This window comes from Ranitomeya variabilis, chromosome 7, assembly GCF_051348905.1.
Source record: "Ranitomeya variabilis isolate aRanVar5 chromosome 7, aRanVar5.hap1, whole genome shotgun sequence".
NCBI lineage: Eukaryota > Metazoa > Chordata > Amphibia > Anura > Dendrobatidae > Ranitomeya > Ranitomeya variabilis.
Window position 1 is genome coordinate 202,572,098 of NC_135238.1, and position 16,202 is coordinate 202,588,299.

The 16,202-nt window shown below is 38.4% G+C and overlaps 1 protein-coding gene across 1 annotated transcript in view; it reads left to right on the forward strand.

Moving 5' to 3' along the window:
- The window catches only part of LOC143784436 (dynein axonemal heavy chain 11-like), a 248,080-nt gene that overhangs the window by 133,771 nt on the left and 98,107 nt on the right, over positions 1-16,202 (forward strand). Inside the window, exons 24-27 of the mRNA XM_077272673.1 lie at positions 688-801; positions 884-1,027; positions 5,502-5,684; positions 11,808-11,909. Of these exons, the coding sequence (XP_077128788.1) occupies positions 688-801; positions 884-1,027; positions 5,502-5,684; positions 11,808-11,909 (543 nt within the window). The remainder of the gene's footprint in view (positions 1-687; positions 802-883; positions 1,028-5,501; positions 5,685-11,807; positions 11,910-16,202) is intronic.

The window sequence follows — 16,202 nt, forward strand, 5'->3', positions numbered from 1 at the left end:
ACGCCTTCTCTCCTTGAACCCATTGGTTCAAATTTGACTAAGAACAACATCTGAAAGGAGTTTGTATGTTCTCCCCATGTTTCCCTGGTTTCCTCCAGATTCTCCTGTTTTCTCCCACACTCCAAAGACATACGGATAGGGAATGTAGATTGTGAGCCCCAACGGGGACAGCGATGACAAAATTTGTAAAGCGCTGTGGAGTAAAATAAGTACACTAATTAATAAATTGGCTCTCAAAGGTAAGACAAAACCGATTCGATTTGGAGGACATTTTGAAGCCAGTCTCTCGGCTTATTTTCCTTGTGAATAAATAATTGAGCACGTTGAAATTTAACATACCTTATGCTTTTTTTCCTGACTTCAACCATCCAGGAAAAGCTGTACATTTGTACAGTTTCATATTTTATACTATGTGTTGCCATCAGTATGTGATTTTGTTTTGTATAGCCATTAGTGATGAGCGAACGTGCTGGGATAAGGTGTTATCCGATCATGCTCATGTGCTAACCAAGTGTCTTCAGCATGCTCGAATACTATGTTCTAGTCCCCACGGTTGCATGTCTCATGGCTGTCCGACAGCCACAACACATGCAGGGATTGTCCGTTTCTTAGGCAATTCCTACATGTGTTAGTCCTCGCTCATCAGTAATAGCCATTTTTGGTAATTTGGGGTTTCTGTGTTAATAGGTAGCCGCTCTCCAGGCAGAGATAACAAAGCAACAACAAGAGTCAGCCGATGACTTGGCTAAGGCAGAACCAGCTCTCCAAGCAGCGAATGCCGCTCTAAACACATTGAACAGGGTAATAACCCAACCCCAGATCTCTTGTTTCACAGTTCTTTATTTCTTTACCACAAAACAAATATAACTCCTTATTTCAACAGTTAAATCTCACAGAACTCAGAACATTTCCTAATCCAACAGCCCCTGTAACCAACGTAGCGGCTGCCGTACTTGTTCTCTTATCAACAAATGGCAGAATACCTAGAGACAGAAGCTGGAAAGCCGCAAAAGTGCTGATGAGCAAGGTAAGAAGTATCGGTCCTTGTCTATCATCTTGTTTGCTCTCTCACCTTACAAGGTATTCATTAAGGAGAAGGTTTTACTCTGACTCCCTGACCATATTTGATAACTGAGACAATACATAGACTTTCTATGGAGCCCGTCGCCAGTGACAGGTGGGGGTCTCATCACCCTCCAGACCCCACCAATAGTCAGTTGATCATCGTTGATTCGGATCTTGGCAATTTTTGGCCAGGCAAAACTTCCTTTGGTAAATTAGCTGATCATCAGGATTGCAAGTAATTTCTTTTGCAGGGGTAGTGTAATATTAACCCCTTAATGATCTTTATTGCTTACTTATAACATGATGTATTATTTTTATCTTTCTAATTAATTGTTTAAACAATTAATTAGAAATATAAAAATAATAAATAACTTAATAAGTAAACAATAAACGTTAAATTTTATTAAATTACCCCAATTGGATTAGATAGAGTTTTTGACAATTATTTTTGGAGATATCAATCAGACTAAATTGCAGTGAGTTAAATGGCAGCAATTCTTATGAAGGCCCAGTAGGGTCTTAATAAGGGTATATGGATAGGCACATGATGGAAAAAAAATTCAAGAAAAATATTTTTCTCATTGGTTCCGGTACTTGTGAAAAAGAAGATTGTTCTTTACTTACCCTCCAAAGACAAGGGCTGTGTCTCTCCAGCTGCATCGGTATCTGTTTAGCGGCAGTGATGGCATCACATCCAAAGCGCTGCAGCCAATCACTGGGCTCAGTAGCTCCCAGAGTCTATACCAGTGTTTCCCAAACTTCAGTTCTCACGGACCCCACGGGTCATGTTTTTAGGATTTCCTTAGTATTGCTCAAGTAGTGGAAGTATCATCAAGGCATCAGGAATTGTCTCACCTGTGCAACACTATGGAAATCCTGAAAACATGACCGGTGGGGTCCGTGAGGACTGGAGTTTGGGAAACACTGGTCTATACAGACTTTCTCCAGTGATTGGCTATAGAGCTGTTGATGTGATGGCACCGATGCAGTCAACCAACAGTGCCAGCGACAAAGTGCTGGATCCAAGAAAGGTAAGTAAAGCTCAGTTTGTTTTTTACAAGTAACTGAGCAAATAGGAAAAAGTTTCTTGAAAGGCCTTTAAGGGGCTAAGTGTCTAATTTGATAACTGTCTTTTTTCCATGTTTGTACAATGAATGTCCTTTGATTTCCATGCCAGCTTTTATTTTTCTGCTTTGTTGCACATTCAGTCTTGAAATCATATTCACTAGATGGAAAATATGTAATACCAGCTGGGCTTTATAGTGTAGGTATTTACTAACTCGTTTGATCAAAAAAGCCCATTTTGCAAGTGTAATAAATGTTCTCAATTCTGGGTTAAATACAGTAATAAGTTGCAAGTAAAAAGAAATCCGAACAGAACTCTCTTTTGGAGCTGTTTCTGTTTTTTTTGGCGAGAGACCAGTAGTACAGTAGACCATTATCCTGTACATTACTTTAGCCTTTTTTAGGCTTCGGTGCTGACATTCATCACATTGCGAGTGGATAAGCAGCAGATAATCAGCACAGTGTTCCCTGAAGCCATAATGGTGAAAGTACATAAGATAGAAATGCTTCTTCAACCCTCATCTAATGGCGCAATTATCTCCATCCATGAGATGTGCAGTGTATTAGGTGATGAGTGCACCTGCAGTAAAGGTCAGGTCATTTCAGTTGTTATTTATCTATCATTTTTAAGGCCAATTTACTAAAACTGTTCTTGACAGTTTTCCTGGTTGCTCTACTTGTTATGCTGCATGTCGTTAAGGGTCAGATTTACTAAAGCATGTAAATGAGAAATGAGCCAAGAAAGGTAAAAAAAAAAATCAGCCCAGAGGAGTTATTTATAAACCCACATTCACGAATAAAAAATACACTTTTTGAGAGTGAAAGACATAGCAATCAAATAATAAAATTGCCCACACCACCCTCCGAAGTGAGTCGTAATAATTCCCATGACCTCAGTCTTAGACCGCATCTAAATCAATGTCACACCCCAAAATAAATTGAAAGTGCTTGAAATTCATAACTGGTAGATTTGTTGTGGGAGGTATTAATATTTATGGTGGACTTTCTTGTCTTTTATAAGCCTAACTGGTCAAAGGGCGAAAATAAAGTCCATGCAGTGAAACAAGCAACCCAGAGAAAAAGACCGATACACATAGGATATAATGGGATGGATGTAAAATGTATCATGGTCTGTTGAAAGAAGTGGCCTTTTGGGGAAGTTATACAATACCTAAGAAGAAGTTATACTCGCGCGCCAAACCTAAAATCTCTACTCCCTACTGGACTTCATCAGTCCTATTAGTCCACAGGCTTTTCAGAAAAAATAAGTTTTGAAGATCCGGCCAGCATCTATGGCCAGAGACGAGACTAATCTGGCACCTCCGCCGGTTAGGTCTTCCCAGTGACACTACAGGTGATTGACAGGTCTCTCCCTAATAAGTAGACAGTGACTGACCTGTCTATCATCTCTAGCAGCTCTGAGAAGAGCCATCTCTTGGGGATATCAGACTAACCTCCTCTCTTCCTATTGCCCCTGTCCGGAATGTCAAAGTGTGTTTTCTCTGAAAGGCCTGAGTGTTTCACAAAATAAAATATGTGACTGTATAAATATAATATGCGATTCACCCTAATTTGTAGAAGGAGGCCACTGTGGTCTGGATGCTTATAAGGGGTCCTGCTGGACCACCAATAATTACCTGTTATTGCCAAAGGAAAAAGATAAATTGTCAGTTTCGACACCTCTTCTGAACCCTGAGAAGAAGCACCCACGAAACACGTGTTGGGTGAGTATCCTGTGGTCAGGTATCTCTTGTTATGCTGTCTCTCCAGTGAGGTTACTTTTAGGCTTGTCCAACAACTTTTTTTCCTCATCTGGTGAAGTCTCCTTGTATTTTTATACTACTAATATCAGATGGTGGAAGTTATTGATACATAATAGGTCATTTAGAAATCTAGACATACATTGTAATGCACAAGTAAATAGTAATAGTACATGTAAATAACATAGGGTACTTAGTTAATTCTATTTTGATGTTAAAAAAAAAAACATAAAAGCCATCCCACCATGAAAAGGTGTACCCAATCAGGTCGGTCCTATCTTGTCTCTGGTAATAAAACCTCACCTTGTGTTAGCTGACCTCAATGTAGATAAGGGCAGAGGAGGACGGGGGCTCGACTGTTCAGACACCTGTCCTTGGGAAGCAGCTATATGGATGAAATGTCTAGCTCAGAAAGGAGAATATGCCTCTGTTTGTAGAAAATACAAGAAACTGCAGCAAATCCAAATCAATGAGCCAGAGCCAGGGCTGTGGAGTTAGAATCGTGGAGTCGGAGTCGGAGCCAATTTTGGTGGAGTCGATGTCATGGAAATTGAGGTGTCGGAGTCGGAGGTTTGGCATAAGTTGGTATATGTGCAATTTGTAAGAACACGTTCACAATGTGGCTATTTCACAAATAAAACCCAAGGAAAAAAAAAAGTATATACCCTACAGTAAGTAAATAGTAATTGTACATAACATAGGGTACCCAGTTATCGCTATTTTGATTAAAAAAAAACTAAAAATCATGCCACCGCGACAAGGTGTACCCAATCGGGATGATCCTGTCTTGTGTATAGTATTAAAACCTTACCATGTGTCAGTCGACCTCAATGTAGATAAGGGCATAGCAGGACAGGGGCTGACTGTTCAGACACCAGTCCATGGGAAGCTGTATAGATGAATTGCCTAGCTCAGAAAGGGTGGTGTCTGAACGGACATCTGTTTCAGCAGTGGGCGCTGGATGGCACAATGGCGTCACTGCATCACGACACCCAATGTCCTCTGCCTGTGTCGGGATTTTCGGTAGAGAAGGGGGATGATTACAGCTCCTCTGCTCCTGTGATCATCGATGTCCATGTCTACATCAACTGCATTGTTGTCTTACAGACGCAAATGCAATTGAGTGCCGGGAAGGAGTGACAGTCGGGGAGCAAGCAGAGAAAGGAGTGGCGTCTGGGACTGACACTGCTCATCTGTATGCCTGCACTCCGGCCATCACTGTGCTGAATGTCTGCGGCCGGAAGAAGGGCGACGGGGGCTGCAGGCATTCAGCAATATCAGGTTTTTTTTCTGTGAAATGTATCACCCTCGGGTAGGCAGGAAGTAGCGCCCTAGGCAGGTGCCTACCCTGCCTACTCCTCGCCCTGCATATCAGTGTGTGCGCATTGCATTTTTATCTGTGTATGTGTCTATTTTATTATCATTTGTATTGCATTTGTATATGAATGTTTTATATATATATATATACCGTATATATATAATGTATGGAGTGGTGTTTGTTCTTAATGTATGGTAATTGCAATTAACCATTATCTGTAAAAAAAATAAAAAGCAAGTAAGAACATTTAGCTTTCCCAGTTGTGTTACCACCAACATTTCATTCCCTTACAGGTGGACGAATTTTTACAGAACCTGATTAATTTCGACAAGGAGCATATTCCAGATGCGGTCGTGAAGGTTATAAAAGATGATTATTTGAGAGATCCTGAATTTAACCCTGAATTTGTGCGCACAAAATCCTCAGCCGCTGCAGGCCTCTGCGCTTGGGTTATTAATATCATTAAATTTCATGAGGTAAGGTACTTGCACCCAAAAGTTCTCATCTCCTAGAGACAACTCCAGGGAACTTCACCGAATTATCTTTTTATCTTCTCTTTTTATCTGCACCCGTTTATCATTGGCCGTGAATGGTATCCATTCCAACAGTAGTGTAGCTTGTACAGGAAAGTTTAAGTTCCAACCCAGACCGACTGGGGAATACCCCAATCTAGGAGGAACCACTTATTTTGAGATAGGGTTTACATAAACCCTGCCATTGTTCAGCCTCAAATTTGCTGGGATTGTATCTGAAATATCATGACAGTCTTGGCAAATTTGGGATTGAGGGCAGCAACAATATGAAACTGTAAAGCTAGCCGAACACGTGAACTAACTGCTGGATGAGCACTGGTTCAACTGACCGCTATTTCTCTTGTCTTTAAGCTCAGCATAGTTTGTCCCCTGAAAGAACAAATGCTTGGGCATGTTGAACTCCAACATGCCCAATCTCTCACCTGGAGAATAAGTCAGCAGGTCCCCATATTGAAAAAATCATCAAACTGAGATCAAGTAAAGATTTATGCAAAGGCTATCCAGAAGCAGAGATCTAGTGCAAATTATGGAACAAAGAGGGTCCAATGTATCAATATGTATTAAAATATGACTCACATGTGACATGTTCATTTTTTTAAATTGACTTTTTTAAAAAAAAATAAAAAATGCCATAACTGCTGCTGCTGCAGTCATAGACAATATACCACACCAATTCATCACTTTTCTTATTCCTACCAAACACTGATAATCACATCTGACAGCCAAGTCATACCTTGCTGGCTTCCCTCTGAGTTTTAGTTGCAAGACTTTTATTAAGAAAGACAGTTTACAAATGTGTAAAACAATGTTATACAAATGTCGGTATTGATACACTATCATCACAACGTCTTTATGCAACATGACGCTATGTGTCGTTTACATGATTCAAAATGTGAAATGAATATTGGGGCATAGTTAAGAAAAAAACTATAGCCAAAAAATAAAAGTCAGAAATATTAGGGTGTTTATCAGAGACTGGGATAAGGTGTTATCTGAGCATGCTCGTGTGCTAACCGAGTGACTTCGGCGTGCTCGCGGCTGTTCGACAGTCACAACACATGCAGGGATTGCCTGTTTGTTAGGTAATCCCTACATGTGTTGCAGCTGTCGAACAGCCGTGAGATCTGTAGCCGCTGGGACTCAGAACATATTATTAAAGCACGCTGAAGACACTCGGTTAGCACCTGAGCATGCTCAGATAACACTGTAGGCAATAATATAAAATCCCCCAAGTTGTCTGTTTAAGTGACACAAGTTCGCCCACCTCAGGCATCAAATATTTATTTGTTATGCATTTATCATCATTTATTGAATTATTTATTTATTATGCCCTAGAAATGAATTGCACTCAAATGTCATTAAGCAGGAATCATTATCATACCTATTTCACAGAATCATCTCCGACCAAGGGGATAACTAACACAGGAAAGTAATAGTTACAGAGTCAGTCACTGAGATACATTATTATTAAAAAAAAAAAAAACAATAGATTTTTACTTTTATATTTTCTAATTTTCAGATCATGTCACCATCACCAGTGAAATGCTAAAAACGTTTTATAAATATAAAATTATGCAATGCCATTAAAGAGTATCCGTTGTTTTATTTATTTATGTTATGTATTTATTTTTTTCAGAAATCAATAGTACAAGTGAAAATAAGAAACTTTGTAGTATATCTTATCAGATAAATCTGCTTCTTTCTCTTCCCGGACTCATAATTTATTCTCAGAATTCTCAATTCATGTGTAAAATCTGTCTTCATTGAATGCAGACTTTCCCATAAACGTCTATGGAGAATTGTAATTATCTAGCTCCTCCCCTCTCCATAGAATTTTAAAAGCACCAATGGTCATGTCCTATCTCAGTAATGTGAACATATGTCTGCGGATTTTACCCATGAATGAAAGATCAGTTCAGGAGGAGAACGAAGATTTCTCTGATAAGCTGTATTTCAAAGTTACTTATTTAATTTAAAAGGAACCTGTCACCTGAATTTGGCGGGACAGGTTTGCGGTCATATGGGCGGGGTTTTTAAGTGTTTGATTCACCCTTTCCTTACCCGCTGGCTGCATGCTGGCCGCAATATTGGATTGAAACCTGTCCCGCCAAATTCAGGTGACAGGATCCCTTTAAAAAGTAAAACAATGGCCACTCTTTACAGCAACAGGACATATTGTATCTAGAGCACAAAGCTACAGCTGTCATTTGGTTTCAGTGTTGTAACATTTAAAGAGGACTTTTCACCAATTTTTTTATGGTGAGCAGGATACAGGATGTAATAGTGGCTACAGAGCGGAATAAAGCTTTTATATTTGTTTTGGGTTTTTTCAATCTCACCTCTCCATTTCAGAAATATTAGCAATCAAATTATTTGGCACCTAATGAGCTAATTCTTGTTCAGTCCAAGTTGGTGTTCTCATTTCTGCATTTCAACAAGGATAGTATGAGATACTTTATCAAATGCTTTGTTGAAGTCGAGACATACTATATCTACCGCATTTCCCTGATCCACCCAGTCAGTGATTCCATCATAGAAGGAAATTAGATTAGTCTGACATGACTTGTTTGCTACAAACCCATGCTGGCTCTGGTTAATTACTGTATTCTTATCCAAGTACTTACATGCTGTTTGATAATTTGTTCACAGATCTTTCCTGGTATAGAAGTAAGGCTCACTGGCCTGTAATTTCCTGGCTCCGTCTCCTTTCCATTTCTGAAGATAGGGACATTTGCACTTCTCCAATCTTCTGGTACTTCTGTTCTCCAGGATTTTTTAAAAGATTCCGACTAGTGGTTCTGCAATTTCCTCTGCTAACTCTTTCAGTACCCTAGGATGTAATATATTTTCCCTGTATGAGTTGCTATGTGAAAACACCCACATATATGTGACAAAAGTAAACTCATTAGGTGCCAAATACATTGATTGCTAATATCTCTGCAACGGAGGGGCGAAATTAAAAAAAAAATCTATTATTCTGCTCTGCATCCACTATGTCCAGTTCAATATCAAAAATTTGATGAAAGGTCCTCTTTAAGCATAAACCAAATTAATCAATAGGTATTAGCCTTTCATGAAGGTGCAGTGCAGCTGCCATTATGCAACAAGCAGGTAAAGTGATCTTTTAGCTCTAACCAAGCCCTGTGGACATGACATTTCTTGATGACGAATATATGAAGGTAAAGTCCAGGGGTAATTAATCATGCTTATGATGATCAGTGGCATCAGGCAGACACATAATACTGACCCTTAGAGCACTGGTTCCGGGCATAATGGGTACAATTCTGTCTGTTACCAGCCGTTCTTTTCCGTCGCGCTTTATACTGATTGTGCAGTTTTCCTTTGACTTTCCCTTTTTGTTTGATGTATGTGGGAAAGCAAAATTGGGAGTAATACAGTGTGTATGATTAAAGGCTTCCCTCCACTCTCATATGTCAATCTATTAATGTTCTGTTAGTTCAGATGTTGGTATGATGCATTTTGTCAGAGCTCAAGCATTCATCACAGGTAGATGTAAAACTTAGACAAAAGTCTGTTCCCATTAATTGTGAGAGGCGCTATCCATCTTCCCGAAGCGTAATTAATGCAGCTTGGAATCTTTAATTTTTCACTATTTGTCATGATGAATATTTCCTTTTGCCTGTGTTATTTATCAATCTGCTCTCATACCTCCCGGATGCTTCAACAAGATGTATGTAAGTAGCGGATTGTGTGCTGGAAACTATTGCATAAAGTGTGAGATTTTATTTTATTTATTTTTTTCGATACGGAATTATTATATTCAGACATTGAATTGTGATGTGATGGATGTGCTTCTTCTACCAGAAACTGATGACTGGTTTAGCTGGTTGAGCGCCACATTGAGTTAGTTGCTTTCAGGTTCGGCTATGACTTGCCACGTTGACGTCTCATATTCTGATACTTATCCTGAATTGTTGATGTGAGATATGACATGCTGCAGGCCTATAGGGATACATAATATGTAAATGTAATGTTTGCTTCTTCCTTATTGTTCTTCTACATCAAAAACATTAGGATCGATGGTCAATGAGAATGAAGAAACCCTATCCTCTGTTCTTGTTTCCCCAGTTTGAACACATTTTCATCACGGTATTAGTATTAGTAATATGCCCTTATGACATTAGACATTGCAATTGAACCTGTATAATTCCCTCTAAAGAGCCACAAATAAAAAATCAATCACTCGACATATACAATTGCACAAATTTGGCTACCTCTCTCCCCTTATTGGCCTTTGTTGGCCAATTTGGGACCACTTGGCACTGTGGACTTGTTCGAAGCAGCTGTGGTTCGCATTGTTTGGTTCTGTAGTGGTCGGGTCAGTGGTATCACCCACTTTTTCAGTTTGCTCGTACCTTCCTATGAAGAGCATTCTGGGTTAATCTTACAGCTGGGAGGAGGAAATAAAACCAGCTATAATCAGTGGGAGACCACCATTTAGGTTCATCATAAGTATTGGCGTTAAAGGATGTTCATTTATTTCTGTAGACACTTATGGTCTTTCGGAGATGCAAACCTAAAAAGAATTGAGGTCAAAAGCACTAAAGGAGAAAATACAATTTTTTATTAGATCAACAACATCATTTAAAATAAAAAATAGAAGATTTTAAAAACAGAACTGCAATGGGCTAAACGACAGCATGGCATAGATGATAAATACAGGCAATATAGTATAGTATGTGATACGCGGTGCAAATAATTTGGGACATGATTATCCAATGATGTATGGTAATTTCAAAATGTGATAGAAGTGGTATAGTAAGTAAATAAGTGTCATGTATCATATATTACTTGTAAAGAAATGTGTGGATCGGGGTATAAGGAGCAAAGTGCATAACTACACTAATGATCCATAGCCTATCAGAAGAAGATAAAGTTCTGAGTGCATAGAAACATGACTCTAAATACTAAATATGTGGAAATAAAGTGCAAAAATGGACCCATTCCAGAATGTGCCTGTATCCCTGCAATGGCTTCAGCCCCAACACGCATTTCGGCTTGTCTGGATGCATCATTATAGGGCTCTTTCCTTCCCCTTTAATTAGCTTTAAGGCAAGAGCCTTAATTAAGAATTTGTAAAACTTTTTTTTTTCTGAAGCAGCCAACAACCATCGCGGACAGTGGCTGCTGCAGCACATCTTTGATAGGCATAATATACTGCATGATCTACAGTAAATAAGAATCTGTAGCATTTGTGTCTTCTTGCAGTATTCATACAATTGGTCTGTAGTTAGTGTGACATTGAATTACTATAGTAGTGATTAAATATGTAAATTGTCTAAGAGGAAGAGGATTTGAACTGTAGCGCCACCTATTGGAAGGAGCAATCCTAAAAGTCAATATCGATTCTTTAATGAGCCTTGTCACATTACTTAGGGTAAAAGACGAACCAGAATCTCAATTTGAGGGGTGAATGCCCCTCATCAGTGGAAAGCATGAGATCTGGTTTGGCTAGGTGAGAGGCTCCACACTGGGGTCTAAGGGGTGAAGAGAATTATCCTAATCAATAAAATTTCTGTCTGAAGTGCAGGATAGCACAGGAATATTTATTCTTCACCCTGTCGTCTATCCTGTAGCAGAACAATAAAACTCTACATAAGCTTTCTTTGCAAAATATCAGTAACATTATTTCTCAGAGGTAACCGAATGGGACATTTTTTTGTGATATCCAATTGGTTTTTAATTTCTTAATTTCCAGTTCATGTTAAGCATTATTCACATTTTCATTTTATACCATGATGCATTTACTAAGCAGGACATGGAAAACAAATGGCCTACATTAATGATCTATTCCTATAGTATACGGAAGAGACGGACTTACACGTACCATTCTAGTAACTTATATTCAGCTTTACATTGGTGGTTATAATAAAACCAGAAAAAGTATTTTTCCATCTTCTTTTCAGATGGGTCATAGATTTTGTTATATAAAATGTGGTAACATCACTGGTGATCAGTTTCTGGTGGCTTTTTTTTTTCGTTTGTATGTTTTGTTGTCTTTATTGTGGACTGTTCTTTTTGACATTTCTAATAACATTCCTGTAGATTTATTGTGAAGTGGATATCAAGCGCCAATCTCTATCACAAGCCAACACAGACTTGGTCTACGCAGCGGAAAAACTGGAAAGCATCCAGAAGAAGCTTGAGGTATGCAACCGATTATCTCATTATTTTGGGTTACTTTGGCATAAATGATGGACCATAATACGTGTATATTATTTAGGTTCATATAACAATCACTTTGATTTGGACCAATATCTGATCATTTGAAGCTCAAGTGATAACATTTTTTCCAAACTAGAGGCCATAAACATTAGAAACTGGTAGATTGAGATGTATCCACTTACTGAATCTGATTATTTGTTGTGCCAGATATGTTTGGCATGCACTTTTCTCTTTCCCACTAAGGTAATATTATACAGAGCTTTTTCTTTAATAACATCTGTTACCTACTAAAAGATGAAAAGGCTAAAGCTAGTTATCACTAGACATCAGACATATCACTCAAAGCAAGGATCACCAAGCTATGATTTGCCCACTTTATACACATCACACAAAGAGAGCAATCACTGGAGAAGGACATCGCGGTCGAAAGAGTAGAAGGAACAAAGTGAAGAGGAAGACCAGTAACCTGATGGCTTGATACTATCAAGATAAGAGTGGAGAAGACCATGGTGGACCTATCTAGGCTTCACACAAGATCGATCTTCCTACAGATCATTCATCCATCAAGTCGCCATGGCTCAAGATCGAGGCAAAGGCCTTTGAAGAAGAAGAAGAAGCCATCAATAGAGGTTTCCTACAGCGAATTTCCGAATGACATGTTCTTCGTGGCTTGTCTGTGAAGGTTGTTGTTTAAGATAAAATTGCCATAAATGAAGATGAGTAGTCACCAATCTCTGCCTGTCAAGTTCATTAAAGTCACCTAAACACATCAACAATTAACGGAAAAATCTCTAGGGTTTGGCCAACACCTTTGTGATGAATGTAGGGACTTCTGCTCAGACGGTTTGCCTACAATTCTCTTCTTTTTTTGTTGATCATATATGAGTTTTCCAGGATTAATGTATTGGATCTGCTGACCTATACTTGAGAGAATTTCTCAATATCAGAATGGTGGGGGTACGACGATACCTGTCAGTCTATCTAATCAGCTGTTTACAGGTCCTTTGGTGGCCAGATGTACACTGTGTTTAGAGCCGCAACCAAGAAGTATCGTTTCTCCTTGCAGAGATCGACATGCTAAGCATGCCGAGGTGAGGAGACTTAAAGCCGCAATGCTCCTCTGGGTAATATGCTAATTATGCAAATTGTCTCTTCAGAGAGGAAGAGAGCTAGAAGTCTAGAGCCACCTATCGGAAGGTAGCAATCCTACAAGTCAATGTTGACCCTTTAACGAGTCTTGTCACATGACTTAGGTTAAAAGAGCCGCAACTGCACAGCTCTGTACATTGTGTAGTGGCCATTCCCAGGTACAGCAGCACAGATCCCATTGAGGTGATTGTGGTCTGAGCTGCAGAACCTAAGATCACCCACTACACAGGGTCTGAAGCTGTTGAGGTGCTGCACATTGTGTACTTCAGGCTGCCATGGGACCTGCATACTTGGGGTACAAGGTGTAGGACCGCCACCAATCTGATAATGATGACATATCCTAACAATAAGACTTCAATATCTAAGTTCTGGACAAACCTTTTACGTCTATGCTTTTGGACTACAGTATATACAATGGCTAGCCCCCACTGTCAAAACCAATGTGATATACCAAGTATCACTACCATGAGCATCTGCATAAGAAATACTCTCTATATTGGATGCCTTTCCGTGACCACATCATTTCGTGGTCATGTACCAGAGGCAGAAAGGGGCGAAAGTACACAAACCTCTTATTAGATGACTTATTACCTATTAATTTACTGATATTTCTTAGAAAGAATAGACTGATGTATCACTACAGTAAAATATAAGAAATCTCATTGGGTTTCAGGCTCTAAATAAAGTAAAAAAATATATACAAAGGTAAAATTTACAACAAGACCCTGCCATACATTTACTTTATAATGGCTTTCCAATCTAGCAACATGTTAGCAGGCACGTTTCTCAATTACCCCTTATTTAAACATTCAATTTCTGTTTTGCATGAAGTACAAAATAAGTTTTGAAAGGAAGCTGATGATGAAGAAGAAATGCAGCGGGCATTTAATAACTAGAACAACGGCGAGATAATTAACGGGCATGCATAAAGATTCATGCTTTATACCAAAATTTTAATTTTGCACATAAATGTGCCTGATGTAGGCAGCATTTAATCACCTAGCTGACAGGAGTAACTACTTTCATTTAACCTTGACTGAAGATCATGAATTCTAACAGGTTTAATTGGGTACATCATTTAACAGAATGAACAGAGCAAATTTTTCTCAATTCATAGCGTCTGATTGACATGCACCAGCAATGCTACGCCGCGCAATTAACGCTGTTCTGTATTCTAGGTATGGACAGCAATTGCCATAGTGATGTGACATTGTTTGATCATAGTGGCTAAAAAAACAAAAACGAGTTGTCTTACTCCTTGTTTAGAAAAGGGCAAGGTTTAAAATTACAAAAAAATGAGACATTTTTCATTAGTTCCTTTACTGTTTATTAGAATTTAGCCACAATGACATGCCGGAGGTGGAGAGGACACATTGTAGAACACAGTGAAAAGTTTCTCTCTTTTCTCCAAGTCCAAAGCTGCTTTATAGGGTTGGAATAGACCAGAAGGAATAATCAACTTGTGATTTTTTTTTTTAATCCAATTTAAAAATAAGGTTTTCAGTACATTTTGTCATAAAGACTACAATATTTTATCTGAATAATGTATGGTCTCATCTTTGTGACACATAAGTAAAAAAAATACAAATTTCTTCTAAGAAATATCTATCATCTATCCATCTATTATCTATCTATCAGGAGGAGCCGAAACGTTGCCCAGGATGAGTGGGGCAGAATAAAGTTTTTTCACTTTTTTCCACCTGAAACAATATCTATCTATCTATCTATCTATCTATCTATCTATCTATCTATCTATCTATCTATCTATCTATCTAATATATTATCTATCTATCTATCTATCTATCTATCTATCTATCTATCTATCTATCTATCTATCTATCTATCTAATATCTATTATCTATCTATCTATCTATCTAATATCTATTATCTATCTATCTATCTATCTATCTATCTATCTATCTAATATCTATCTTTCTATTATCTATCTATCTAATTATCTATCTATCTATCTATCTATCTATCTATCTATCTGTCTATTATCTATCTATCTATCTATTATCTATCTATCTATCTATCTATCAGTTTATTATCTATCTATCTATCTATCTATCTATCTATCTATCTAATATCTATTATCTATCTATCTATCTATCTATCTAATATCTATCTTTCTATTATCTATCTATCTAATTATCTATCTATCTATCTATCTATCATCTATCTGTCTATTATCTATCTATCTATCTATCTATCTATCTATCTATCTATCTATCTATCAGTTTATTATCTATCTATCTATCTATCTATCTATCTATCTATCTATCTATCTATCATCTATCTGTCTATTATATATCTATTATCTATCTATCTATTTATCTATTTATCCATTATCTATCTATCTGTCTATTTTCTATCTATCTATTATCTATCTATCTACTATGTACAGTGGGGAAAATAAGTATTTGTTACATGGACGATTTTGCAGGTTTTCCCACCTACAAAGAATGGAGAGGACTGTAACTTTTAACGTAGGTACACTTCACCTGTGAGACATAATCTGAAAATACCGGTAAATGTCATTCGGTTACCGCGACAGGGTTGAGGAAGACCACTGCGTCTGATTGCTTCTGCTCCAGCGCTGAGAAGAAGCACTTCTCCTTCATTTTAATGGTGTTTATTCCTTCAGAACAGGGGTTAATCGGCCATGTTGGAAATCTCTGTGCTCACAGCTGAGCTCGGTTAGCCACTACTTTCCTCTTTATAATCTGGGCTCTGATGCAAATCCTTGTCAGAGCTAGCATTTGCTGCATGGCTAATGGAGGGAGAGGTGTTCATATGAGGAGAGTGGGAGGAGTTGCCTGTGACTGTTGCTTGGTTAGTATGTATGGTAATTTTCTATCCTTCTCTATTTTGGTTTATTCCCCTACCTCCACACCCCGACGCATTCCTCTGTTATATGTGAGTGAATATTTAGTATGCCTGGAGTTTTCAGTTAACCCTTGTTTGTGTTAAATACATGCAGCCGCACACTCCGGTCCTGAGACTCGCGTGAGATTCTCGCATTGAACTCGCAAGTGTGACCCGGGCCTAAATGCCACAGCCAATCACTAACTGTGGCAGTTAAGGCGCACTATCCCAGGGGAGGTGCACCATTTTGTGCACCCG